The sequence below is a fragment of the Penicillium hordei genome (genome assembly GCF_028827395.1).
Source record: "Penicillium hordei strain IBT 12815 chromosome Unknown utg000001l_segment0_segment0, whole genome shotgun sequence".
NCBI classification, from domain to species: Eukaryota; Fungi; Ascomycota; class Eurotiomycetes; order Eurotiales; family Aspergillaceae; genus Penicillium; species Penicillium hordei.
The window spans coordinates 4,478,161-4,502,412 of record NW_026623142.1 but is presented as its reverse complement, the minus strand read 5'-3'; the positions used below and the strand labels follow the sequence as shown (position 1 = coordinate 4,502,412).

The window sequence follows — 24,252 nt, the reverse complement described above, 5'->3', positions numbered from 1 at the left end:
TTCTCCTTAGGTTCTTGTAATTTTATCTTCTATCCTCTATCTTTCCATACATCTCTTCACAATGTCCATCTGGGACTCCCTCAGCGGCCGCAAGCAAACCGGGCCCGATGCCTTCGACCCTTCAAGCGCGCAAGATGCCACATCCTTCCTCTCCGAGGTCGCTATTCCCGATCCCTCTCGCCTCCACCCCCTGGCTGGTCTGAACCAGGATACCCTTGACTACCTCTCCCTCGATGACTCCGCCCTTGACGAACTTCCCGGCTCCCGATCAGTGTTGCCATCCCGTGGATGGTCAGACGACCTTTGTTATGGTGCCGGCACTACCTATCTCGTTGCACTCGCTACTGGAGGCGCATGGGGACTTGCAGAAGGATTGAAAAAGACACCACCTACGGCAGCACCCAAAATCCGTCTTAACGGTGTACTCAACTCGGTTACCCGTCGTGGTCCGTTCCTCGGAAACTCGGCTGGTGTTGTGGCTATGGTTTACAACGGATTCAACTCCGGTCTCGGATACGTGCGAGGCAAGCATGACGCGTCTAACAGCATCGTGGCCGGCGCATTGAGCGGCATGGTTTTCAAGAGCACACGCGGCCTCAAGCCTATGATGATCTCTGGCGGCATTGTGGCTTCCATTGCCGGTGCCTGGGCTGTATGTATCTCGTTGTGATGTGCCGTATGACATTTTGCTAACTGTGACTCTACAGGTGACGCGAAAGGCCTTCTTCTAAATTGCTAGCATGGCCAGTTTTATTCTCCTCCGCTTTTCGGTTATCCGATACTCCATACCCTCCATGCCACCCTTAAATGACATTGGCGGTTGACTATTAGCCGCCTCGCTTTGTCTTTCCACCTGCGATGTATTACAACTATTTTTTTATTCCCCCCTGCGGGTCTCTTCACTCCGGCGCTTCAAGCTTCATGTTTCGCATTTATGCGTGGGTTGGGAATGGGATATGCAACTGGGTTTGTACTTTGTATTTCTTCTGTGTACATAGAAAAGTCTCTTGCATACCTGCGATTCATTGGCTATGGCGCTTGCAAGTGTCTGTCAGTAACGTATCTTAATGCTGCTAGTGACTTCCAATAGACAATTTCTCATACTTCCTGACCCGGACTAATAAGTGAAGTTCACATTCGTACTGACGTTTTAGCTGCAAAATAAAAAATATTCGGTATGCTTTGAGAGTGGCCCCAATGCAACAAACGAGCTGTGACGGTTGTCTCAAAAATTGGATTGGAGATGAAAACAGAGCTCTGGGAGGTTCATGTGGGTAACCCCAGGAAGGACAGTCAGTATCCGCAGAGGTGAGTAGGAGTGTCTCCGGCCGGGTGTCCCAGCCCTGTTACCTCCACCGATGTGCTTTGTGCCACAACCTACCCTGAGACCCCACAGAGACCAACAGGTCAAAAGATTGGAAGTACTCAACAGGAACCACGGCGTGCAATGTGGACCCGGAGTGAGAAGAAGAAAAACAGAAGAAGAGAGAGAAGTGGGAGGGGCAGTGGGTATTTATACCTTCCCAGTGGCTGAAGGCAAACGGGGATCTGGGGTGACGAGTTTTGACCTAAAAAGAGAAGGCACCTGATCGGAGAGGTACATGGGCACATGGGCACATGGATCCTTCAAACTTCAATCTTGGTATATCCATACATCACTCAATGCTCTGCGATATCAGCCTCTATGAACTTTTTAATCCCATCGACAACCCTTCTTCATTCACCTCCTAAACACCATTTCCGACAAGCTCTGTCAAATTCAACAACACCTTGGAATCTGCACATTTGGTGAAATCATCAGCAGAAGTACATCAAAGTTATACATTTGATATAGCCTATAGCCTATAGCCTATCAGGCACCCTTTATCCATTCCCAAGTCCAATGCGAGGGCGAGATATTCGCTCCATCCGCTCGAAATAAGAAGAGTGGTATGATATCTACATTCTCTTTATGGCTGCTCTATATTTGGAAGAAAACCATCCTGTCACGGGGCTCTGCGAAAGGCTGGGTTACGAATTCTGCGGTGCTCTATACTCGGATCCCAGGGGCGATATAGCGGATTCATGCGGTGAATAGAAAGAGCCAGCAAGAAAGATTGCACGAACAAGGCTTCTCGGTCAAGAGGCACTACGATTGTTATTTTTGACAAAAAAAAATAAAAAAATTCTGATCAAGCTTTTTCAAACTAGTAAAAAGGTAATAAATCCTCCGAGGAAACGCGCTGATGAATGTATAACATTTGTGTTGTAGATACGCAGTAAATACTTAGCCTTGACACAAATCCTTCCCTCTCCCTATAAATATGCCCAAATGCAGGTGAATTTACTAGCATAAGAACACCATGCTCTCGTTGGTATATTTCCAAAATCGTTGCCGCCCAACTTTAGTGCTCATAGGGTGTGTATTAGGGGCCGGGGATTGCCGACGCGCGGTTAACGGGGAATAATTTTTGTCACCCGGGCCAGAGCTTTCACCCTTCTTCAGATCCTTGGCAATGCCAGATATATCGTCAAATAAAGCAAAAGTCCCAAAGACACACACCAAGACTTTCACCGGATGTTGGACTTGTCGAGAGCGTCGAGTAAAGTGCGACGAAGAACACCCTCACTGTCGGCGGTGCCAGAGGAGTGGTTGGGAGTGCAAAGGGTATGATTTGCGCCTAGGATGGTCTCAAACTCCCGGGAGACGCTCTCACCGGCGTCAATTCAGATCCCTAGCACCGGATGTGGACCATGAGTTGTCATCTACCGCTGTGACAGCGTTGCTGGTTGAGTTGGATGGGTATTCAGGGGACGGCTGTGCCGAAAAACGAGGACCATTCTCGGTCTTCTCTGTTTCTTTATGCCCCGAGACTCTGGATGCAGGCTCTGTTGATCTACCCAACTTGAAAGATGCATTTTCAACCCAAAATGTAGCAGATATGCAGCATACCTCGTCGGACTTAAGTCACCCACCAGTTGATGATAGAGATGGCGAGTTGGCTTCACCAAGACCAACATGGGATGGAATATCATCTATTACCCTACAATCTGCGTCTGAATTCAACGACGGATCATGTACGGCATTGCCAGAGCCTAATTATCGGGTTGATGACATCTCTATTAACGCCACCGCCCATGTCGTTAATCACAAAAGTCCCGGGAACAGGCCGTCAGGACCGAGTGATTACGGCAGACCAGTATCAAATATTCACAACAATGGGACCGAGATCCCCCTCTGGAATTCCATGGGTCCATTGATTCTCCCCAGACCAGAGACAGAGCTACTCCATCACTGGGTTATTTTTCTCAGCGGAAACATGCTCCTAATCGACACCCCGGACAATCCCTGCCGGACAGTGTTCCTGCCTCTGGCTCTGAAAGGCCTCGCTGCCTCCCCAACAGAGACGAACATCCATATCTCAATCTTCCACGCCATTTGTGCTTCCTCCGCCTTCAGTCTTTCTCACCTCCGCCACGATTCGCGGTACCACTCCATCGCTGTCCACCATGACCAGCTAGCTCTGCGTCATTTACGAGGAAGCCTGCAGCGGGCTCGCTGCCTAGATGAGCCCACATTAGCTGCTGTCCTCACCTGTATTACCGCTGAAGCTATGTCTGGTCGTCGTAGCCGATGGAGAGCACACGTTTCTGGATGCCTTGGTCTACTGCAAAACGAGATCCATGGCGGCTGGATCCGAAGTCCAACTACTGCTAAATTACTCCAAAGTTACTTGTCCCTTTCATCCCTATGCAGTCTTCCTATACCCGAACGGCTCATGTCGCTCCTCAATGGCCCCTCCGATCTCCATCACTACCTAGAGCGATCGCATGGAGTCACAACACCACTGGTCCAATTTCTCGCTCAAATCACTGCATTTGTTGAGTCCCAGACACAGCTATCCAGCGAAGAGCTAGACCGACTTGAACTCGAACTCTACTTGAACTTTCCATCCCCATCAAACCCAAACGCCCCGGGTTCGATTATCGTCCAACACGCTCTGAACTCATTCTACTACGCGACGATTGTATACTTCCGCCGCAGTTTGCGTGGCGCACTATTGTGTGACGTACAGGATTTGGTCGAGAAAGCAATACACGAGCTTGAATCTGTCGAATTGCTCACGCGTGACAACGGCGGTTGTTCCTACAACTGGGCAAGTTTTGTAATTGCGGCTGACTGCGAGCGGCCTGATCTGCAAGGCCGCATGTTGGCATTCTTCGACCGGAAAAGTCGACACGGGATCCAGAATATCAATATATTATGTGAAATCGTTCAGGCTTTGTGGAACCGGCGGACAGCGGCTGGACCGCACGTCGATATACAGTGGCAGGATATTGCAAGGGAAGCTGATTTTGACTTCATGCTTGTTTGAATATATGGATAGAAACATACAGGACACAAAATCCTATGGTATCTTTCACCGGGACAACAGTTTTTCTTCGTTAAACCATTACCAATGCCCCATCACACATACTAAGATGTTACACCCGTCTATAAATACTCGGGGCCCACAGAATAAGCCATGTGGAGTCCAAAGTGGGTACTCGAACCCTTTCCCCACAGAGCAGATGCGTACGAAGTATGAACTTCCATCGCTACTTCAAATCTCTACAAATAAAAGTCACCGAAAAGATCATGTGCAATTAAACCTCATAAACTAATACCAATCAAAACCGGTGGCGCATCATAAAATATGTGCTCTTCACAGAACAGCCAGTGCATTAGGAGGACTCGCAACAGCACCAGGAAAATTCAACGGTGACGAAGTAAGCAAGAAAGAATACTGCCTACTATCCCTACAAGCATGAGCTAGCGCCTTCAAATCCCAAAGTTCCCCAAGCGGAATACCCAACAAACTAAGACACCACTGATGCAACACAAGCTTATGGGTAGGCTGCTCAACGCCATCGATGATAGGCGGCATAGCCTCAACAGCTGTATTATCACTAGCAACAGCAGCGAAATGTCGATCCCATAGCCATCGCGCCATTTCCTTACTCCCCTCCAGTCCGCATATCTTGCCACTTCTCATCGCAGCCCCCTGCTCGGCACCGGTCATTTGACCCAGCGTCTCTGTTACGCCGAATCGGATGAGCAGGATATCTCCTGCTCGGAAGGTTAGTCCCTGCCAGGCAGCCACTATTTCTAGCTCGGTGGTCCCGATGCGGAAACCGGAGAATTGGTTGTAGTTTATTCCGTGGTTCTGTGCGTAACTTTTGAAGTCGATTAGTACACCTCGGCCTGTTACACAGCCGCGTTGGTGCCAGTCTAGCTTTTCTCCGTTAGCCCTTTTCAGTGTTAGGGTTGGGTTTGATTGGAGGTTGCTTACGGTCTAGTGTTGGGAGATTCTGGGCAGATTTGGGAGTTTGAAACGCATCGACTGTTGGTTTTACTCCGTTGTAGGTAAGACCGGTTGGGAGGTGCATGAAGTGAGCTGGGTTGGGTGTTAGTCTTTTTATTCCAAAAGCTAGAGTTTTCGGACACACCGAAACTATCCCATTGACTACTAGCTTGAGTATTGAACTCAACCTGGGAATTAATTAGCTCCGGTGGAAGAGAAGACGACCCGGTAGTATAATACCTCATCGTCAAACCCGTAGTGGCTACCTGATGCTGGGTCTTCCAACTTCATGACATTGTGACAGAGGCTTTTTCGAAAGAACCCTGGGATTTTGATGCTTCCGATGGGCCAACTAGTGGTATTAGAGCTCATGTCCTGGAGATAGTGGAGGGCATTTCACTTTAGAGAAATAGACACGCCTTGGCGAACCTCCGCGACAGCATCTTTGACGACTTTTGGGGTGAGTAGATTCAAGGTCCCCAGGACATCTTTCTTATCTTCTTTGTCGAATATGCCCCATGTACAGCCTTGCGGCATGCCTTTGACAGGGGGAAGGTCATCAAAGCTCGGAAGAGATGCCATAGTATATAAGATACTCTGATTCCAGCTATAGAGAGCAGAAGACCCCAAATTGGGAAACCGTGTGCCAATATGGGCTGTCAATTTCCTGTATCCCGGGGTTTTCGTTGAAAAAAGATGAAACAATATCTCGATTGTTTTTATTATATCTGTCAGATCCAGGTGGCCTTGAGTTTTGCTTTTAAGCACCTGACGTTCGGCGTTCGGCGTCAGCGTCCCGCACCAGAGATTAAATGCAACACTTGCCATGATAGTGCTACGTATCTCTTCATCTTAGCGTTCTAAATACGAATTCGAGGTTACAAATGAGGCTGCTCCTGTCGGACCACAGGTAGCGCAGGTCCCAAAGCCAGCCTTACACAATTTTGCAACAAGACGCGCCCGGTAGCGATGATGACTGAGAAATTTAAGAGGATGTTGACCACCGGGTTTGCCATGTTGCTTACACTAGATGGAATGGAATGGACACAGCCTGCGGGAGGACGAGTTGGAACCAGCTTGTGCGAGGATAGGCCCTTAATCAATATATGAGGTCTGCGATGTGAGTTATTATGATCGATACACGGAGCCAAACCCTAGTTTGATCCATCCACTGGTCTGGGATGCAGCCATCTGCAGACACCCGACTTCGAGAAGCATGTACGGAAATGGACAATGAGTTCATACTGAGTAATCATCTGGCAAATGAGAAGAACACCACAAAGTCCAGCTTCTGTGCGCTTAAGAATGCCGGTTAATAATTAACTAATTCAAATCCTGTCATGTGTCATTTTCGGTCTAAAGCTCAGGATTCAACCTATAAAGCCCCACCACGGTCGGGTACTGGTCTGCGGGTTAACATGTGCCGATCCCTTCCCAACCACTTTATTCAGCCAGCGAATAGGCACTGTGCTGGAGTACACGGTACGGCGCTGATCGACGAGTTTATTGGTAAGTCTGCGTCTCTTAGTTTGCTCCTGATACTGTAATTGACCTAGGGGTGACATCTCCAACTCCAATACCCTAAAGAAATAACCCCGCCAACCTTGGAACTGGCCATACAGCCCCTCCAATTAATTGAACATATGCACATTATGCCCCTTGCCATTCGACGCCTCTCCCGCAGCAGCCGCAAAGATGGGCCCAGTGACAGTATGCGGCTGATTTACCCGGAGAATGGGTTATAACGGGATGGATCGGGGCCACATCAACTCTCAAAAATGATGAATGAGCTGGCTTATCGGTTCATATTTGACGAGTCGGAATTTGGTGACAACCTTGAAAGTGTGCTCTGTACGGAGTGCATCGTACAGGATCCCGAACCGAGTGTCGTCATATGGTCAGCCATGCCAAGGCGGAGTCTGGGTTCGAGCGACGGTGAGAGCTAAAATTAGTTATTATCAGTGGCGCACAGGACGCTTTTGGCCCCTACATGACTGCAGGTAGAGCGATTCTGGGCCCAGCCGCCAGACTTTCCCGAGGCCCGGGAGCAAGGGTTGAATATTGAGGTATGTAGGAAAGAGAATGGAGTGTACAGGTTACAATGTAGAAAGCGTATGATCCTCAGTTGGACGAGATATACTATGAGGTATAAATCTACAACATTTATACCTGAATCTTGCGGCCCACAGAGAACTGCAGATGATAGGCATACCACCTTCCCCATTTGGAACTACATGAGCAAACAACTTCGGGGATCACAGTATTAACATGGTATTAAAAGATAAATCCCAATATCAGGTCACATTAATCAAAACATTTCCAAGTTCATAGTTGACATGAATATGAGATAATATAAACTCTCATCTTCTAATCCGTCCAATATCTCCAAATCAGTCAAGTATATTAAAATTGCAGTATAAACTCAAGTAAACACTGCGGGGAACACATGGGGGACTAACCATGTTAGGATCGTCAGCTGACTAGTGTGTCCGATTAATCTCGCTCGGGTCATTTTTTTAGTTTCCTTAGTTTTTTTGTCTTTTTTGGTTTTTTTTTTCTTCTTTTCGCTGCATCACCCAGCCATGGCGCTTTGTCTTCCTTTCTAATTGTATTTACTCGTCGTTCATTTCCTCCCCTTTTCTTCTTTCCCCCCTTTATAATCTATGCGGGTTTGAACTTTCCGCTATACCTAGAGAGGTGTGACCCTTAACGGGTCTTCCCACGCTAAGGCCATTTTGGCCTGGAGGCTTAGTTGGGGGGTTCCCAAGTCTTATCTTTGGCCGTTAAATCTTGTGACTCCGACCCCCCCCACACCCCCCGGAGGAACTCAACGCTCCCGGCCTTCCGTTTGCGGCCGAGTCATCCTCTTCCCCCCAACACCTTTTCGATTCCAATGATACACGAGTCCGGTCTATCGACCATGTCAACAATGTTTCAAGATGCAAGCGACAATGAACATACAAAGAAAGAGGATGCAGATAGCCGTTTTTCGGTAGACGAGCTCGTACCTTCCATACTTAATCCCGAGTCGCCACTACCGTCTCTCCAAATTCGCACCGATCTACCCAGCATTCGACCGTCCAACTCGCGCGACTTCGATACTTATGCTTCAACCAGTTGGTCTGGAAGTTATCCACGCCGTACCCCAAGTCTCCGTGCCCTCATCGCACCACCTATATACAGTGCGGGTTCCTTATCCCCAGCATCCATCATGTCCTCGCCTCAATTGAATGCGATGGGTGACATAACTCCATTGCCGTCGCCAATTGGGGGAGCCTCGCCTTGGCGAAAAGCCGATCTGCCCTCGTTATCTCGTTCTTCGTCGATGGCGTCGCGCAACGGTTCCAGCCTTCGCCTGAGTGATTCGTCACAGATGCTTGGGCCACCCGTCATGCCCCGCACGCGCGCCAAACCATACACGGGGATTGACGGCCAAGGGGAAGAGTCATCCATGAGCAATTGGCGTCGCCGCGACTCGTCCTCAAAGCATTCTCATTCTCGGAACCGCAGTCTGAGTGACTATGCGCCACCCGGCCGCGTCTCTGTTCCTCCCCGTCCAATTGCAGTGCCGGGGAATACCGGACTTGGCATTGCCTCGTCGTCGAGCATAGATTCGAAGTCCAATGGACTTCATCGCGAGCAATATCTCGCTGTCCACCGAGGTATCGCATTGCCGACCATCCGTCCTCCCAGTCCGCCTCGCAGCAGTGGCAGTGGATATAGTGACAATGAACCCGTCATCCGTCACCCTGCCCCGCTCTCCACGCCCCAGGAGATATATTCTGTCCGGTCGGTCCGCACAGAGCAGGCCCGTATCTACCAGAAAGTCCGGGCATTGGGCCAGGGCACGTTCAGTCAGGTCAGTCTGGCAGCACGTGTGGAACCAATCCCCGGCATGCCTTTGTCACCAGATGGGGATGGAGCTGGCCCATTCCACGGTTTTGTCAACAACCAAAAGCTCGTCGCTGTCAAAATCATCGAGCATGGACCCGCCGGTGGTGCAGATGAGGGCCGACTGGAGGTGTCACTCAAGCGCGAAGTAGAAATTCTGAAGTCGGTCAACCATCCGTCCCTCGTCCAACTGAAAGCATTCGGAAGCGATGAAAAGCGTGCTTTGTTGGTTTTGGACTATTGTCCTGGTGGAGATTTGTTCGAGTTTGCAACGTCAGGAGCTCATCGTATGTCTGCGGGTTTGATCCGACGTGTTTTTGCCGAATTGGTGGATGCTGTGCGTTATCTGCATGCTCATTACATCGTTCACCGGGACATCAAGTTAGAAAGTGAGCCAGCGTTGTTTGGCAAAATACTGCAGACCTTCTACTGACCATGTCTAGATGTTCTGCTTACCATGCCTGCTCATATTATGGATGACGTGCAAGACTGGCGTACCTACGACCGCGCCGTGGTCACCCTCAGCGATCTTGGACTGTCTCGACGCATCCCTGAACCGCCCGAGAGCCCGCTCTTACAGACCCGATGTGGCAGCGAAGACTACGCAGCCCCCGAGATCCTGATGGGCCAGGCTTACGATGGCCGCGCCACCGACGCTTGGGCACTTGGTGTTCTACTCTATGCCATCATGGAGAATCGGTTACCCTTTGATGTTCTGCCTGGCACTCGAGGGGATCCTGCCAAACTTCGTGCCCGCACTCCGCATCGTATCGCACGTTGTGAATGGGCTTGGTATAGATATGCCGACGAGGAGGAGGAATGGGATCCCGAGAAGGGTAAAGGACTTGAAGGGGCCCGTGACTGCGTGGAAGGTCTTCTCAAGCGCAACACGAAGCGCAAGACCCTTGATGAGATTGCTGCTATTGATTGGGTGCGCGATGCTATCGAGGTGCCTGGTGGTCTCAAACGAGGCGACAAAGAAGTGCCATAGAGCCGGTCTCCGATGTGCCTTGTTGTCCCATATATTGTCCTTCTTTTTCTTCTTTTTTTTTTCACCTGTCTGACGTTCCTTCATTCTCTTCCCTTTCTTAACTCACATACCTTTTCTTCTACCTCCTTTTCTTATTGATTCTTATTATTCACGAGACACGATGACTAAATGGGTCATTATGTGGATTGAATGTTATGTTTTTATGGCTAGACCGGTTTTTATACCCTTTTTTATATACAACTACATATGTACCTCCATGAGGTAAGACACCGAAATACAAGACACATTTCCCTTCTGTCCCCTGCTGCAGACATCCCAACTGGCGATCGTCACGGTGTCATGACTCGTGACCGAATTAGCCAACAACTATCACCTTGATCTCCGCATCCGTGTTACACGGGGGAGAGCTGAAAAGATAGATGTAGTTAGTCACCCCCTCCAATAATCATTTTGACTGGCATGGGAGCTGCGTGGCCCTCTTTCTGGAAAACATTGTTTCCATCGGTGTTTTAGGTATTTTCCTCAGTCAAGCACGCTCATACGTATAACAAAATAACCATGGCAATCGGACGGAGTTACGTATCATATCTGGGTGATCAATGAACAAGCTGGAAGTGTGGTTCGCGACTCAGCCGCTGACAAAGGGACTGCTAAGTAACAGGCCGGCAGCTGGGCAACTTGATACCGTATGGGCTCAACATGCCCTCCAACAAGACCACTAACAATGCAAGTCAAGCCAATGTCCTTTCTCAGTTTCAGGGTAGACGGTTGTATAGTTCTGGATTTCATTGGTCTGTGCATTTTTATCTCTCTTTTAATACTGTTTTTTATATGTTGTTCTCTTCCTATGTAGCCAAGATTTAGTCTTGGTACGTATGTACTTTGTATTATTGACAGCTCCAAATCTCATGACGTCAAGAAACCAAATGATACAAGTTCAGCTGAAATCCAAGCTTCGTTCACATGCGACCAATCGCTATTGTTGTGGGGGGCGCGCCCTGGATGGGGCTGTGCCTCGTACTCGGACTCCAGCCTATCGAAGCTCAGCAGAGTCGAAGTCGATGGAGAATCCGTGTGATGAGAGTTGCTAAGCGTATTTGGCGTGAAGAACCTGCATAACTCCTGCATCATTGCCTCTTTTTTTTTCTGCCTTACATGGATGTGCAGGGATTGGGGCTCTTGAAATTCTATGGGATAACCGTGTTGAATCTAGGCACTCCACGCATTCCACCTGAGTTGGGATATACACCATGGCCTTTGGGCGTTCGAGTCGCTCAAGGAGACCGTCATCTCCAACACCCCCGCCAAAACCGCCACGTCCGAATCAGCGTGAGAACGCAATAGGGGTACCGCAGAACTATGTCCAACCTCCGTATGCGTCGCCAGCGGCAGCGTATTCAGTCAACACGTTTCATACAGCCGCAGTCCCATATAATCAAAATATGATGTCCATGGTTCATTTACAACCACAGCCAGCACCACATCCAGTCCATCCTCTCCCGGGAACTGCTCTAAGCAGTCCGCCATGGAACTCTCAACCACCGAGACCCTCAAAATGGGCCTCATGTACAAATCTGAACCAATCAATGACCAGCTTAGTATCGCATACAGTCGAAAAAACCAATGCCACAATTCTTGAGCTCGAGCATTTGGTCCACCAAAGTTTGGGTGGTGGTGCGAACGTCAAGGAGGCCACATCGCGGTTATTAGACCAAGTCATCACCTCGATCGACCTGGGATCGTTTTGTGGGAGAGAAAATGAACTGAGTAAGTGCCATAGTTCCGATCGTATATTAAAATATACTCATTGGAGACAATAGTTGCTGCGTGTACAATTCCTCCCCGGTCAGACGAGAAGAAAGATCGTCGGTCACAGCGAAAAGGGAAGAAACCGACAGGATCTGTGGATTACTTCTCCAAGGTGTATCTATATGCCAATTCGCGATTACCACCGCATTTACCACCACTGAAATTGTAAGACACTTCAACACCCCAGGTACTATTTGACCCAACTTGCTAATCTCCTATTAAGCTATCCTCCAACATATCCCCTACTCCAACTCGCAGCCAAGTACTCACGCCGCGTCTACGACAAACCTTCAGGCCGCGAACGGCATTCATACGTCGACTCAGACTGGCTACATGGTACCAAAGCCATGGTGGTCAAGTCACTACCAATCGACGACATGAACACGATTGTCTTCGCCATCCGTGGTACACAGAGTTTCCTGGACTGGGCCGTAAACGTCCGGGCAGCACCAACCTCTCCCACGGGCTTTCTAGACGACCCATCCAATTTCTGTCACTCGGGGTTCTTATCGGTGGCCCGAAAAATGGTCACCCCCGTTGCAGCCCGGCTACGTAATCTTCTCGAAGAAGATCCCACACGCATGTCCTACTCGCTAGTCTTCACTGGTCATTCCGCAGGCGGTGCCGTCGCCAGCTTACTATATCTACATCTCCTATCCGAGTCACCAGTCGTGCAATCCGAACTCACTCATCTCCGCGGCTGCTTTAAGCACATCCACTGTGTCACGTTCGGTGCTCCGCCTCTATCTCTGCGTCCGTTACAGCCCTCTCCTACTGCTCGAGGATCAAAGTCTATGTTCTTCGCTTTTATCAATGAGGGTGACCCGGTTTCCCGTGCCGACAAGAACTATTTTCTCTCGTTGCTAGATCTGTATGTTTCACCCGCTCCGGGGTCACTACTAGCCTTGTACGACAAGAAGAAGAAATCTGCTCCTATTTACTGGAGAATTCCCACGTCTGATCTATCACTCGCCGGTCGGCTTGTTCTTCTTCGTCCGCGAGATCAACCGAATAGCCGCCCTGTGTTTGTAGCGCCGCCGGTGCCTAGTGGACCCCCTGCACTGCCACCAAGGGAAAATGTGGATGCCTATGGGATTACAGATACCGAGCTTCGAGGTGTGGTCTTTGGTGACCCTGTTATGCATTTCATGGACTTGTATTCCCGTCGTATTGATGCCTTGGCTAGAGGTGCCTTGAGTAAACGATCGTGATAGTGTCATGATATGTATTAGGGCTTAGTGTTCGGATGTTTTGTGTCTATTAGCGAGCTATTAAGATACCCAATACCCATTTACTGTTTTGACGTTCGCAGAAGATATGTTCGCTCGCTGTATCATTGGCAATTGATATCCTTTGAGGCAATGTTCTATATATGCCTTTGTTGATCTGGTGTCTCGGTAATAATAGAGACCAACTCAAAGCGACACATTAAAGAAACAAAGAAAAGGACTAAAGACCAAGATCTTCAAAGATCAATGAATAGTCGTAGTCTCTACCTCTACAAATATATAACAATCCACTTAGCTCCTAAATATATATCCCTATGATCGCAGGCCGACCTCAAAACCGAAGCAACAGAAACCTCAAATATATTATACAGTACCTGTGTTGCTTCTTTTGACTTAAGCTATAAATAGGACTCTCGAAAATGTGCGTACAAACCTATGACATGTGGACAATGTGCAACTGCATTCATTTCGGACGAATTGAACGTTGTGAAGAGTTCGGCATGCCATTTTCCCAACGAGAACGATGTACAGGACGTGTTCTACGAGCCCTCAATGTCGGCATCATTGGAATTCCCGAAGACCGGCTTCATCAAAAGGCTGGAATGTGCTCAGGGTGCTCTGAGAAGTTGAATCGAGAGATGTGGGCGCTTCGTTGGGAATGGACGTCTCGTCAGAGTGAAGAGTGGGCGGCGAAGCAGAAAGGTGAGAATTAATAGAGATACAGAATGCGAGAAATTAAAAGGCAAGGTGTTGTCTTTTTGATTAAGTCAAACTTCGATTACTATGTTTCTAAACGATTCTACAAAATGGGATATGACTGCTCAAGGTAGTGCTGAGTGTAGAAGACCCGATGGTTTGTCACAAAGACACCTTCTTTGCAGGAGATGGGCTCTGTGGATTCCGAAACACATTGTTCGGATCAATTTGCTCTTTGATCTGCTGCAGTCTAGGGAGATTGGTTCCCCAGTATGCCTCGGCAGCGTTGGGCATAAGAGGATCAACGTAACCCGGATAGGCAGTGTAGGGAAGCGCATCACTGGTGACGATCTTATTAAATCCATTGAGGAAGTTGATCTGGGCCTGGGAGATGTGTCCTAATAAATTGATTGTGTAGGACTGTAACCAGATGAGGACGTCACGGTGGGCATAAGATGTAGCATTAGTTGGGATGTCATTGGTGTAACCTCCCTGGAAATCGAACAACAGGAACCAGCCCAAAGTACCCTTGTCGACGGTATCAATGTAGTCGAACATTTTGTCGATGGTCTCCGCTGTCATCAGGGTCTGGGGCGTCCAAGATGTAGACTTTGCGTAAAAGTTTGTTGGGATTCCAGCTGCCAATCCCAAAATAACATCCTGGGCCCAGTGGGCGACAAGACCTAGCCAGTTATCAAAAACCAATGCACTGCCATTTGCACCGGGGAACTTGCTGCCAAGGTTCAACTTATCATACTCTTCCTTGGTGCCGAAGAAGGTACCGCTGATTGCCATACTTTTCTCCAGCACAGTGAGGGTAGACGCCATCTTTCGCGTTAAGTTAGGATCTGATACGAAGGCCTGCCAGCTTTTAAAAAGGGCTGCCTGCTGTTTTAGGTCGCCCAACTCCATGCTATATGCGTACTGCACCGCAGTACCAGGCTCAGGCTCAGTTCGGACCTTGAACTCCGTGACGATACCGTAGCCGGAGGCAGCACCTTTGATAGCCCAAAGAAGATCCTGATTTTCCGTATCCGAGGCTCTGACGATGCTCGCGTTTGCAAGAACCACCTCAACCTCTAGTACATGGTCAAGTGCGGCACCAAATTGACGCGAAGTCGGACCAAGACCACCAATTGTGAAATGTCCCCCTGAACCGACTTGAGGGCAAATTCCGTGAGACATTGCCCGTCCTCCGGCGTGGTACAGCCGCTGTGTCACATCACTTAGCAAACTTCCCGCCCCAATTGTCGCTTGCCAGGATGTATTGTCCATGGAGAATTGTTGGAGATGCTTCAAGTCAATCGCAACGGCACCGTCTGTTCCTCCAAGGCCTGTCACATATCTGATGTTAGTCTTCATGTCAAATTCATTTGGGCCAGGTTAGCTTTAGGATCTCACCGTAATTGCCATAGCTGTGCCCGCCACTTTTGGCCTGGACTGGATATCCATTCTCTGCGGCACACTGAACAATAGCAGCCACTTGCTGAGAAGAACTGTGGTCTATGAGTAAGGGACATAATGAATTATTCTCTTTAGCGATACTCACGTGGGAAAGGCCACTGCTGCTGGAGTAATGGGAATGTTCAGGTTGTAGCGATTCACAATGTGGTCATAGAACAGATCACCGGCCAAGGCAAAACTCCCCTGGTCTGTCAGGGCATTTTTGAAGCATGACCTCAATGCCTCACTGGGGCCAGCAAGAGCCACCGATGTGGCTCCCACTGTTAAAACAAGCAGCTGTAGAAGCATGGTCAGTCTCTGCAAAGTGTGCCTTCGGCCAAGTCTTGGATTGGAAGGTAATCAGGAAAAGAAGAGAGGAAGGACCTGAGAGGAAGAGATATAAACCAGGGGACCACGTCACGTAGCCCAAACAGAATTCGTGCTTCAATCCAGAAGATCATGTCAGATACCTGATTAGTCTCAAGTTTCGAAGTAATTTCGTTTGCTCTCATGAACTGAGCGGGTGATATTTGGGATGCTTTGAGGCTTGACACATCTGCAAACAAAAGTCCAGTGGGAGAGAGTACATAATATTCGTGACTCGTTGGTCTAATTAAAAACCAAGAGCTGCCCCAAGTCCAAGCAAATATACAAGGGGTTTAGTCAGATCTGTATCGGCAACAGCCTCGGCGTGTATATCATGGGCTCAATGAAGGCATTATATATATACAATAAGTCTCCCTACCCTATACAACTTCATACCTGGATAGAAACCAATCCTAAGCCCCGAGCCAGATATTAATACTCGCCAAGGGAGATCCATCCTTTACCATTAATCTTGTGCCCAGCAAACCAGATTCGACTTGCAAACTGGATACGCAAGCCGCGTAATGTACCAGCAATATTGGCGGGAATAGCCTGATTCCACACGATGTGTTTGGGTTGAAAATCTAAAATTATACCGAAAGAAATACTATTTATTGAGATCACCATGTCCGACGACTCTGACTCCACGCTCTGGAAAACTCCTGCTTGTCTTTCACCCCCAAGCCAACCCGCTTGACCCGACCTAGACGAGCCAACGACTCTCCCACATTATCCAGCAGCGCCTTCTCGCCGCGCGAGAGTTGTTCTTCTTGCCCGTTTTGGTCCAGTGTGTCGAGGTAATTCGTATTATAGGTCGACTTGCGAGTTGAATCAGTGGCATTTTGGCTATTTGTGATACACTCCGCGATGCGCACTCTGATACAGTGGGTCGGTTTGCTAAGCAGCGTCCACAGCAAGCTCATATAACTCCCGGGGAGCGGGGTCACGATATCCATAGGCGTATAGCGCAGACTGACGGGGAAGATCTTGGTCTTAGGGGGCACGCTGAGAAGGGAGTTGCTCAGAGTCAAGATGCCGCGACCGTTGGTGGTAGTACACTCTGGGAACAATACAATCGGCCTGCTGGGGTACTGCTCGACCAAGGTCGAGACATCCACCATCTGGGCACCCGGGGCCGGCTGCGTAGCGGGGGAAGCGAAGGCTCGTAGAATGGCCTGGAGCAGAGAGATGCGCTCGACTTGGCGAGTGTTGGGGTAGGACGCTGTGAAGATCGGGTCGAAGATAGCTGCCAGGTAGACGGCATCAATGGGCGATGTGAAGGATGAGGCGATGACCGAGCCGGGCTGTGGTAGACGCGCTTGCTGCTGCTTCAAAGACCTGTGTCGGAATTGATTGTTAGTTATCAGCGGAACAGGCTATAGTTTCAACAGTACAGTACGAACCCTTTCCGCACTCCGTCCACTTGGAGATCAACCCACCAGATGCTGGGAACTCCAAGGATGCACCATAGAGCAGCTTTTTTACCCAGCGATCCGATAGGAAACCATTGTAAGATCAAAAAATAGCTAAGAGTGACGAAGATGAAGAGCGGGAGGCGGAAGCAGAAGAGGAAAATACGAAGGGGAGCTTGGAGGCCGAGTGGTTCAACAGGGATTGGGAGGAAGGGCGCAATGCCCGATCCTGGGACATGTCAGTATAAGTGTATCTGGAGGGGCTGGTCATCAGAGCGGAAATTCACCTCGGTCCCGGAACTGAGAGTATCTCTCCATCTCGTGTTCTGATAGCTTTAGGTAGAATGAGCAGGGGTACGGGCTCAATGTTCAAGAAGCCATGCGCTAAGGAAGTGTTTATTTGGAAATGTCTTGGCAGCATAAGTTGCGACTCGAACTCGGGGCTAATTCTGACAGTGAAATTGGGTTGACAAGCTGGTGCTCTTCACATGCGAAAAGAGCTGCCACGTGATATATGCCTGAGGCACCCAGGCGTATTTTCCAGGGGTATAAAAGCACATATCGATGGACCTTCGGATATTAAGTTCTGTGTCTGAACATTTGAAAACATAGTTATATATAATATAAGAGATAAAAGAGATACGAAAAAAAAGAAACGCCCTAAATGCGCAGGGAGGCTAAGAGTAGTATACAAGATCTAGAGGATCACGCCCTGTCATCCCCGTCAGAATCCTCCACAACAAAGTCCGGTGTCGGAGGACTTGGAGGCAGATTAAAAGACCAGATGGCTACTCCGACTAAACAGAAGAGCGTACTGGTCATCATCCACGCGAGACCAATCCAGAACCCACCGAGACGCAATCCAATCTGGAAGACGGTGGTGATGGATAAACTCGCAACCACATTTCCCAATGACTGGATGATCTCAATCGCAGTAAACAAGCGAGCTGTCTCATCACGTTCAACCAAAGTGGTAATGATAGAACGACAAAGGAAAACAAAGCCCGATCCTGATGTCTGGATGATCATGCTGGGGATCAGGGTCGCAATCGTTGGGGAGAGGCCGATTCCGAGGGTTCCAACAGTAAGACAGAATATACTGCGGCGCGCGAGCCAAAGGTCTTTTTCCGTCGATGAAAGACGAGGGTTCAGGACTCGGCTTTTGAGCAAAGGTAGGCCGAAGAGGAACAGCGGAATTGATACGGTCGGACGAGCAGATACCAGGAAGTTTGCTTGTGCCAGTGTCCATGAATAACGTGTCGATATATATTGAGTCAAAAACCAGGACGAGCCTCGGCTCAGGCGGTAAACCAGGAATGCAGTGAGAAGGAGAAGGACTGGTTTTCGGTTGAGGATGAACCGGTAGGGTTTAAGGTAAAAGCGGTAGTTTGCGCGAAACTTTGCCAGGATAGATTGATGGGAGTATGATTGGATGCCCCAAGACGGTGGTTCGTTCTCATGATCACCATTCATGTCGGGTACTGGACGATATGGTTCGGGTTCATTGAGATTATGTAAAGAAATCTTTCGTTCGGGGTCATCTGTTAGATCTGACATCTCAACATGAGTTGGTTCAGCTTTCCGGGGTGGCAGTGCATGTTTCGTTTCCGGTAGCACCAAAATGAGCATCATGCCAGCCATTACAATTGCGAATCCAGTAACCAATGGTATCCAGGGATTCAAGGTCATCAGATAAGAACTAAGAGCGCTTGAAGCGAAATCGGCGCCCATCGAGACGATGGCAAATTGAAAGAAGATACCCGCTCTGTGCCACTCGATTAGCATTTATAAAGCTCATGTCCAAATTGGAGGAGTAACATACCTCTCGGCCTCGGTGGTTACATCGGCCATCATAGTCCAGATAATCGCGAACGACACGACTGGACCACCACCAAACACCCACGTCAAGGCAGTAAACCAAAGCGCACGCAGGGGAAAGATATCCGAGAACCACAATATAGCAATTGTAAGTATGGAATTCAACCCAAACCCGGGAAGGGACAAAGCGAGGGTAGATTTGCGGCCACGACGGTCTGCCAGCAGACCATAAGGAATCGCCAAAAGAGCGCCTGTAAGACGATTAGATAATGGTCTATTCCTGGACATTCAAACCAACTTACTCAGTGATCCATCAAAGAACATATGGTACCCCTTCACAGCCGCCAGTTCAGCCTGCACCTCGCCGATCTTACACATAGCCTCTGGCACTTGTCCATCCGCACCGATCTTCGTCGGGTCCACACCTAGGAAATACTGGCGACAAGCGATCGACTCCATGATCCGGACCATGGGACCCTCGAGGAAAGCGAAGCCGATTTCAACTGCGAGGACCATGGCGAATAGGGTCGCCTTAAGGCGAAAGCTAATGGCGCTAGCGGAGGCATTGGCATTTACTGGACGGCTTCCTATACTGGGCTTGCTATGAACATGACGGTGGGCTGGGCCGGGGTTGCTCGGATTTGGGGAGTCGAGGAACGGGACATCCTCGCGGTCCTCGCGGTCGAGGGACTCATGACGTATGGGGGCCATCTTGGCCAGTCATACCGTCAAGTGAGGGTATATATAAAAGAAGGTACGTGGTCGGATTGAAAGGTATAAATGAGGGTCGGTATCAGATCATTGTCAGAATTGAGTTAGAAAAGAGTGTGAGAAATGCTGTCTTACGTGTCTGGAGGACAAGTTGCCAATCGTCGCAAGGCAATCTGGCACGATGTCTTGGCGACTGGTAGTTTGTTCAGGGGCTTAGTGGCCAACTAGTGTGTCCACTTATACTATTCTTATTCATTACTTTGCATATCAAAGCCTTAGTATGTTTATGATAGATTATTCAGGAATAAAATAAAGTGCAATATACTGATACCTAGGTATACCCCTTATATGCAAACCCCCCCTTTCTCAATTATCATATCCTGCTTCTTCAAACAAGCTTCCCCGAACTTGTACTACCGCCGACAGCTCTAGGAGGAATTCGTAAAGAATCACCACATTCGTCAGTACATGACCAAGAGTGGCAACTGGAGCATCCTTAGTATCTTCTGATCCTGAGGCTCCCTCCTCGGCAGATGGAGACTGTGGATCCGCAGGTGTAGGCGGAAACGGCGTGGAAAGGCGCTGGCGAAGAGCTTCAGCGGCCACGGCTCGGGCGTTCGAGGATCCGCGCGAGTCTGGAGGAACGGAGGATCCATCCCGATCCCGACTAGAAAACATAGTGGGGGAATTGGTGGGATACGGAGACCGGCCACGGGAAGCTAGGGTAGAGGCATCCGGTGAACCCGGGTATGACGGGCGCGAGCGATTTCTTGATGCTGGATGCTCTGAAGGTTCTCGTGATCGGTCCGGCGTCTGTGGGCGATCGTCCTGGTGCAATAGTTCTCGCCTGGCAGCGACCAGTACATCGAAGTCCGGGAGTTCTCGTTGCCATTGTCGGACCTGGTTCACAAGTTGTTGGAGTGCTAATGTCAATGTAGGGGCCGCTGTGGCAGGCCAAGTTGGTGCTTGGTAGGCCCGACGAACGTGTTCAAATCCATCGGCAGTTTCTTCGGAGGATGGGACCTCATATTGGTTGGGATCAACTAACAACCAACCATCCAATGAAAAGAGATGTGAGGATGCCAGGCTCATGAACACACCTGTTAATGCTAGATTGACGATGACACTGTTGGTAAAGAAAGATTCAAGGCACCCGAAAAGGGCCTGCACTATGGGATCATCTTGCTGGAGCTGTAATGGTAGGGGTAGCGTCTCCTCGTCCTCATCCATCGAAGAGATGGGCAGACACAGGCGGGATTCAAGGACACATGTCGCATCTGCAACATAGTTGTCATATGACTCATTCAGTGTAGGGTCATCGACGAGGGACGTTCCCATGACCAAAAGTTGCTCTAGCTCGGCATTCAAAGCGCCAACGGGGCGCTGATTTGCAGGCTGGGTAGGAATGGTATGTATCAGCGCCCGTGCAAATAGATGGTGTCTTTGAAGAACAGTATTTAAAAGGCGTAGTGTAGCCAATACCGTCTGGCAGTTCGATGACTGGAGTCCCATTAGGGCCAAATCGCGAAGATTGAATAGTGACGGCGACGGTTGAGCCGCTTCGGAGGCCAACGCAGCTAACACATTGAGGGACTTCCGTCGGCTTGCGGACATGTCCATTTGCTCCTCAGGTTGAGGGGAAGATGCTAGTAAGAAGTGTAAGATTCGGTGGACCAATTCGCCTTGATCGATCGAGTCGAGGATGCGGCACATGTAGGTCAGCACCGCTGCTGTCGAGCCACCAGCTACATCTGATGATTCTAACAACGAAGGGTACCTGTAAGAGTCAGTGATGACTACATTCCAGAGTGATAAGAGGAACGAGTGTATACTCACAAAAGTTGCTCTAGAAACAGCACCTGGAAATGGTCTAGTAAGGTGTCGTTCACTTCGGCTGATTTGCAGTGGTCGATTGTATCCTGCCAAAACAACAGATAGGACATGAATGCATCCATTGTTTGGTCTAGGGTTGGCTGCAAAGCGGTCTCATGTTTGGCATGATCAGATAAAACAACAATGTGAGGGAGATTATGGTCCTCGGTGGTGGGAGCAAACGATAAGCTTCGTTCGATTAGTATTCTGTCTCACAGCGATCAAAGAACGATACTTACTGTCCCAGCTGGCTGTACAGGGCACCCAGTCCAGTGGCCATGAGCGTAGCCAGGTCACTCTCAATCAGCCACTTCTCTAGATTTTTAGAACGCGATGCGGTTTCAATGAGGTAGAGCAACCCCGTTCGAGCAAAGTCGCCAGCACGCCCTTCGTGGTGAACATAATCCACTAGTAGGTAGAATAGAGGGAACTCATCCTTCCGCGTAGCCCCTGCAAACTCCGTCCCACTTGGGGCTTGGGAATCGCTATCCTGGGTGACGGGTGATACTCGAGGCACAAACCACGCAGGCAGGATACCAGGCTGCAGACGAATGTTGTTGGCAATACCAAATAGCAATTCGACAAGTCGGCCCTCAATCTCATCCGAAGTCTTCTCACTACGACGGACGAGATCCACCATCGCGCGGGCGAACAATCGGTTGTCCACAACCCCATCCACCTCGGCATCGATCAGCGTGTCAAAGAAAACCGTGGCTGATCTGACGACTCCTTCATCGTGGAAGGAGAGGGCAAGCTTGGTTACTGTCACAAAGACCTGAGAAGATGCTGCATAGGCGACACAGGGGTGCGGTGCGGGCCCGCGGGCTTCCTCGCTCAGAATCGAATTGAGCCGTTCAACATATGTCCGCGCGTGCGCAAGAGATTGATCGCCAGAAGGAGTATTTGTGGAACGCCATATTTGCTATCAATCAGGTTAGTTAGTGGCCTCATGGAAACGGACGTAATCGGTACCTGGAGGGCATTGCAGGCGCGTTTAAAGGCAGTCAGCCGTTCCGTGGGCGAGGTGGCCTTGGAGGGTTTGTTGGATAGCGCGCGCGAGCCGCCGATAAGACGAGACCACTATATTCCATCAGTAGACATTCATAAAGAAGAAAGAGGCACGTACAAAGTCCATTCTGTGAGTACAGCATGATCTCACAGGGTGAAAGTGACGGGGGTTCGAGGATGAGTGGAGACGGTGTTTATCGCGCTGATCGCCGCTTTACAGCTACGGACCGTCAACTTCCAAGATTATTTATACTACACGCACGTTCGAGATTCATACAGTTACGGTCATACACATTCGAGTTCCAACAAAGAAAGATGCCAGTCCAGATCCTTTTCGTTGAATGAAAAGACCGTGCGCATATTGGGGTCGAGTCATTCGAGCCCAAAAAAAAACCAAAAGATATTCACAGATAAATGCGCTCCCAGATCTGCCTCCCACTATTTAAACGCCTAAAAGAAAAAGAACCTCCATAAATTTATGCGCCTAATACCCATTCCATCTAGCCGTCGTCAAATCATTTACGGGTCAACCTCAATCACTCTCATCCTTGGGTCGTCGCCCGCCACGCTTACGGCGACCCTCATTTTGATCGCTCCCGTCGTCTTCGTGTTTCCGGCTAGCGGGTTGATCAGGGACCTTAGCGATAATGTCGGCCAAGAAGTCAAGCACTTCATCCTTGGCGACGGCCTGTTTGAGATGCGAAGCCGTGACGCGCTTCGAATTGCGATCCTTTGCTTCTTGTGCCGCCTTAGTGACGAGAGAGATCATGAAGAGTTCGAGAGCCTTGGCTATAAGGAAGTGTCTGGTCAGTATCTCTTGCAAAGCATAGGAATATGCGCGAAGGGAAGCGCATAGAGTGTACTTACACACAGCAATCGGTGTCACTTGGGCAACCTTGCCGACATCCTCATCGGCCTGCATGATGCGCTTGATGCGCGCCACGGGGAACTTGGTCTTGACTTCAATCCCCGCACTTGGAGGTGCCGGCGGCATCTCTTCGTCCATCTCCGACGCAGCGGCGGGGACTGGCGCCATTGCGATCGACTCTGGGATTGGTTGGATTACTTCGGGCATGGGTTGAATTGCTTCGGGCATGGGTTGAATTTCCTCGGGCATGGGTTGAATTGCTTCGGGCATAGGTTCGGGGATGGGTGCGTGGTCGGACTGAGCAAGACGGCTTGAACGACGGGCCATGTCCGAGTCTGGCTGATATGGTGGAACGTACTGCTGAGACACGCGACTTGGATTTGGGAGTTGGTATGGTTGGTATGAGTTGAGGAAAGGCGACGTGTAAGACGTAATTGGACTTGCAAGCACGTGTTGTTGAGGAGGAGGAGGAAGTGATAGATCAGGAGAGCGAGGCCGGTAATTGTCCTCTGTCATATTTCAAAAAGAAAAAAAAAATTTAAAAAAAATTATAGTGGAATCGCGAAAAGTAGGTGGCCCAAGCTCCCTGGAGAGGAGAATCCAACGACCGACTCGGGCGCCGCTGTCCTTTTTAAATTCCGTCGTGGTTTTTTTGGTAATGTTTTTACCAGGTTTGACTGTTTTGGTCTGTTTTTTTGAATGAAAATCAAACATTTTTGGCCTTTTTTTCATCTTTTTCATCTTCTTCTCTTTGTTATCTCACTCTTCACCTTTTCAAATTCTTGTTTTTTTTAAATTTTTAAATTTTATTTGA

At 49.3% G+C, this 24,252-nt stretch overlaps 12 protein-coding genes across 12 annotated transcripts; 6 read left to right on the top strand and 6 right to left on the bottom strand.

Moving 5' to 3' along the window:
- Positions 1-61: 61 nt before the first annotated feature.
- N7537_001715 (protein transporter TIM23) lies at positions 62-731 on the top strand (the record flags this gene model as incomplete). Its single annotated transcript, XM_056892773.1, has 2 exons — positions 62-652; positions 708-731. 2 exons carry the CDS (start codon positions 62-64, stop codon positions 729-731), a joined length of 615 nt encoding a protein of 204 aa, XP_056757768.1.
- A 1,764-nt stretch (positions 732-2,495) lies between these two features.
- On the top strand, positions 2,496-4,355 carry N7537_001714 (Zn(II)2Cys6 transcription factor; the record flags this gene model as incomplete). Its single annotated transcript, XM_056892772.1, has 1 exon — positions 2,496-4,355. One exon carries the CDS (start codon positions 2,496-2,498, stop codon positions 4,353-4,355), a length of 1,860 nt encoding a protein of 619 aa, XP_056757767.1.
- A 330-nt stretch (positions 4,356-4,685) lies between these two features.
- Positions 4,686-5,906, bottom strand: N7537_001713 (cyclase; the record flags this gene model as incomplete). The annotated part of the gene is made up of 5 exons (XM_056892771.1): positions 4,686-5,251; positions 5,313-5,417; positions 5,470-5,512; positions 5,565-5,676; positions 5,725-5,906. 5 exons carry the CDS (start codon positions 5,904-5,906, stop codon positions 4,686-4,688), a joined length of 1,008 nt encoding a protein of 335 aa, XP_056757766.1.
- A 1,196-nt stretch (positions 5,907-7,102) lies between these two features.
- Positions 7,103-7,476, top strand: N7537_001712 (uncharacterized protein; the record flags this gene model as incomplete). Its single annotated transcript, XM_056892770.1, has 3 exons — positions 7,103-7,259; positions 7,329-7,390; positions 7,450-7,476. 3 exons carry the CDS (start codon positions 7,103-7,105, stop codon positions 7,474-7,476), a joined length of 246 nt encoding a protein of 81 aa, XP_056757765.1.
- Positions 7,477-8,217: 741 nt separating this feature from the next.
- Positions 8,218-10,206, top strand: N7537_001711 (putative protein kinase; the record flags this gene model as incomplete). Its single annotated transcript, XM_056892769.1, has 2 exons — positions 8,218-9,604; positions 9,659-10,206. 2 exons carry the CDS (start codon positions 8,218-8,220, stop codon positions 10,204-10,206), a joined length of 1,935 nt encoding a protein of 644 aa, XP_056757764.1.
- Positions 10,207-11,792: 1,586 nt separating this feature from the next.
- N7537_001710 (lipase family protein) lies at positions 11,793-13,226 on the top strand (the record flags this gene model as incomplete). Its single annotated transcript, XM_056892768.1, has 3 exons — positions 11,793-11,973; positions 12,027-12,180; positions 12,239-13,226. The coding sequence occupies 3 exons, from the start codon at positions 11,793-11,795 to the stop codon at positions 13,224-13,226; spliced, it is 1,323 nt and encodes a 440-aa protein (XP_056757763.1).
- Positions 13,227-13,663: 437 nt separating this feature from the next.
- On the top strand, positions 13,664-13,957 carry N7537_001709 (uncharacterized protein; the record flags this gene model as incomplete). The annotated part of the gene is made up of 1 exon (XM_056892767.1): positions 13,664-13,957. The coding sequence occupies one exon, from the start codon at positions 13,664-13,666 to the stop codon at positions 13,955-13,957; it is 294 nt and encodes a 97-aa protein (XP_056757762.1).
- A 145-nt stretch (positions 13,958-14,102) lies between these two features.
- On the bottom strand, positions 14,103-15,692 carry N7537_001708 (FAD-binding oxidoreductase; the record flags this gene model as incomplete). The annotated part of the gene is made up of 3 exons (XM_056892766.1): positions 14,103-15,274; positions 15,342-15,436; positions 15,490-15,692. 3 exons carry the CDS (start codon positions 15,690-15,692, stop codon positions 14,103-14,105), a joined length of 1,470 nt encoding a protein of 489 aa, XP_056757761.1.
- Positions 15,693-16,369: 677 nt separating this feature from the next.
- N7537_001707 (lysophosphatidic acid acyltransferase LOA1) lies at positions 16,370-17,479 on the bottom strand (the record flags this gene model as incomplete). Its single annotated transcript, XM_056892765.1, has 3 exons — positions 16,370-17,087; positions 17,153-17,390; positions 17,449-17,479. 3 exons carry the CDS (start codon positions 17,477-17,479, stop codon positions 16,370-16,372), a joined length of 987 nt encoding a protein of 328 aa, XP_056757760.1.
- Positions 17,480-17,866: 387 nt separating this feature from the next.
- N7537_001706 (putative MFS transporter) lies at positions 17,867-19,690 on the bottom strand (the record flags this gene model as incomplete). Its single annotated transcript, XM_056892764.1, has 3 exons — positions 17,867-18,926; positions 18,984-19,230; positions 19,282-19,690. 3 exons carry the CDS (start codon positions 19,688-19,690, stop codon positions 17,867-17,869), a joined length of 1,716 nt encoding a protein of 571 aa, XP_056757759.1.
- Positions 19,691-20,056: 366 nt separating this feature from the next.
- N7537_001705 (uncharacterized protein) lies at positions 20,057-22,697 on the bottom strand (the record flags this gene model as incomplete). Its single annotated transcript, XM_056892763.1, has 5 exons — positions 20,057-21,467; positions 21,527-21,751; positions 21,802-22,484; positions 22,535-22,642; positions 22,689-22,697. The coding sequence occupies 5 exons, from the start codon at positions 22,695-22,697 to the stop codon at positions 20,057-20,059; spliced, it is 2,436 nt and encodes an 811-aa protein (XP_056757758.1).
- Positions 22,698-23,102: 405 nt separating this feature from the next.
- nctA (negative cofactor 2 transcription regulator complex subunit BUR6) lies at positions 23,103-23,954 on the bottom strand (the record flags this gene model as incomplete). Its single annotated transcript, XM_056892762.1, has 2 exons — positions 23,103-23,359; positions 23,438-23,954. The coding sequence occupies 2 exons, from the start codon at positions 23,952-23,954 to the stop codon at positions 23,103-23,105; spliced, it is 774 nt and encodes a 257-aa protein (XP_056757757.1).
- Between the last annotated feature and the right edge of the window lie 298 nt (positions 23,955-24,252).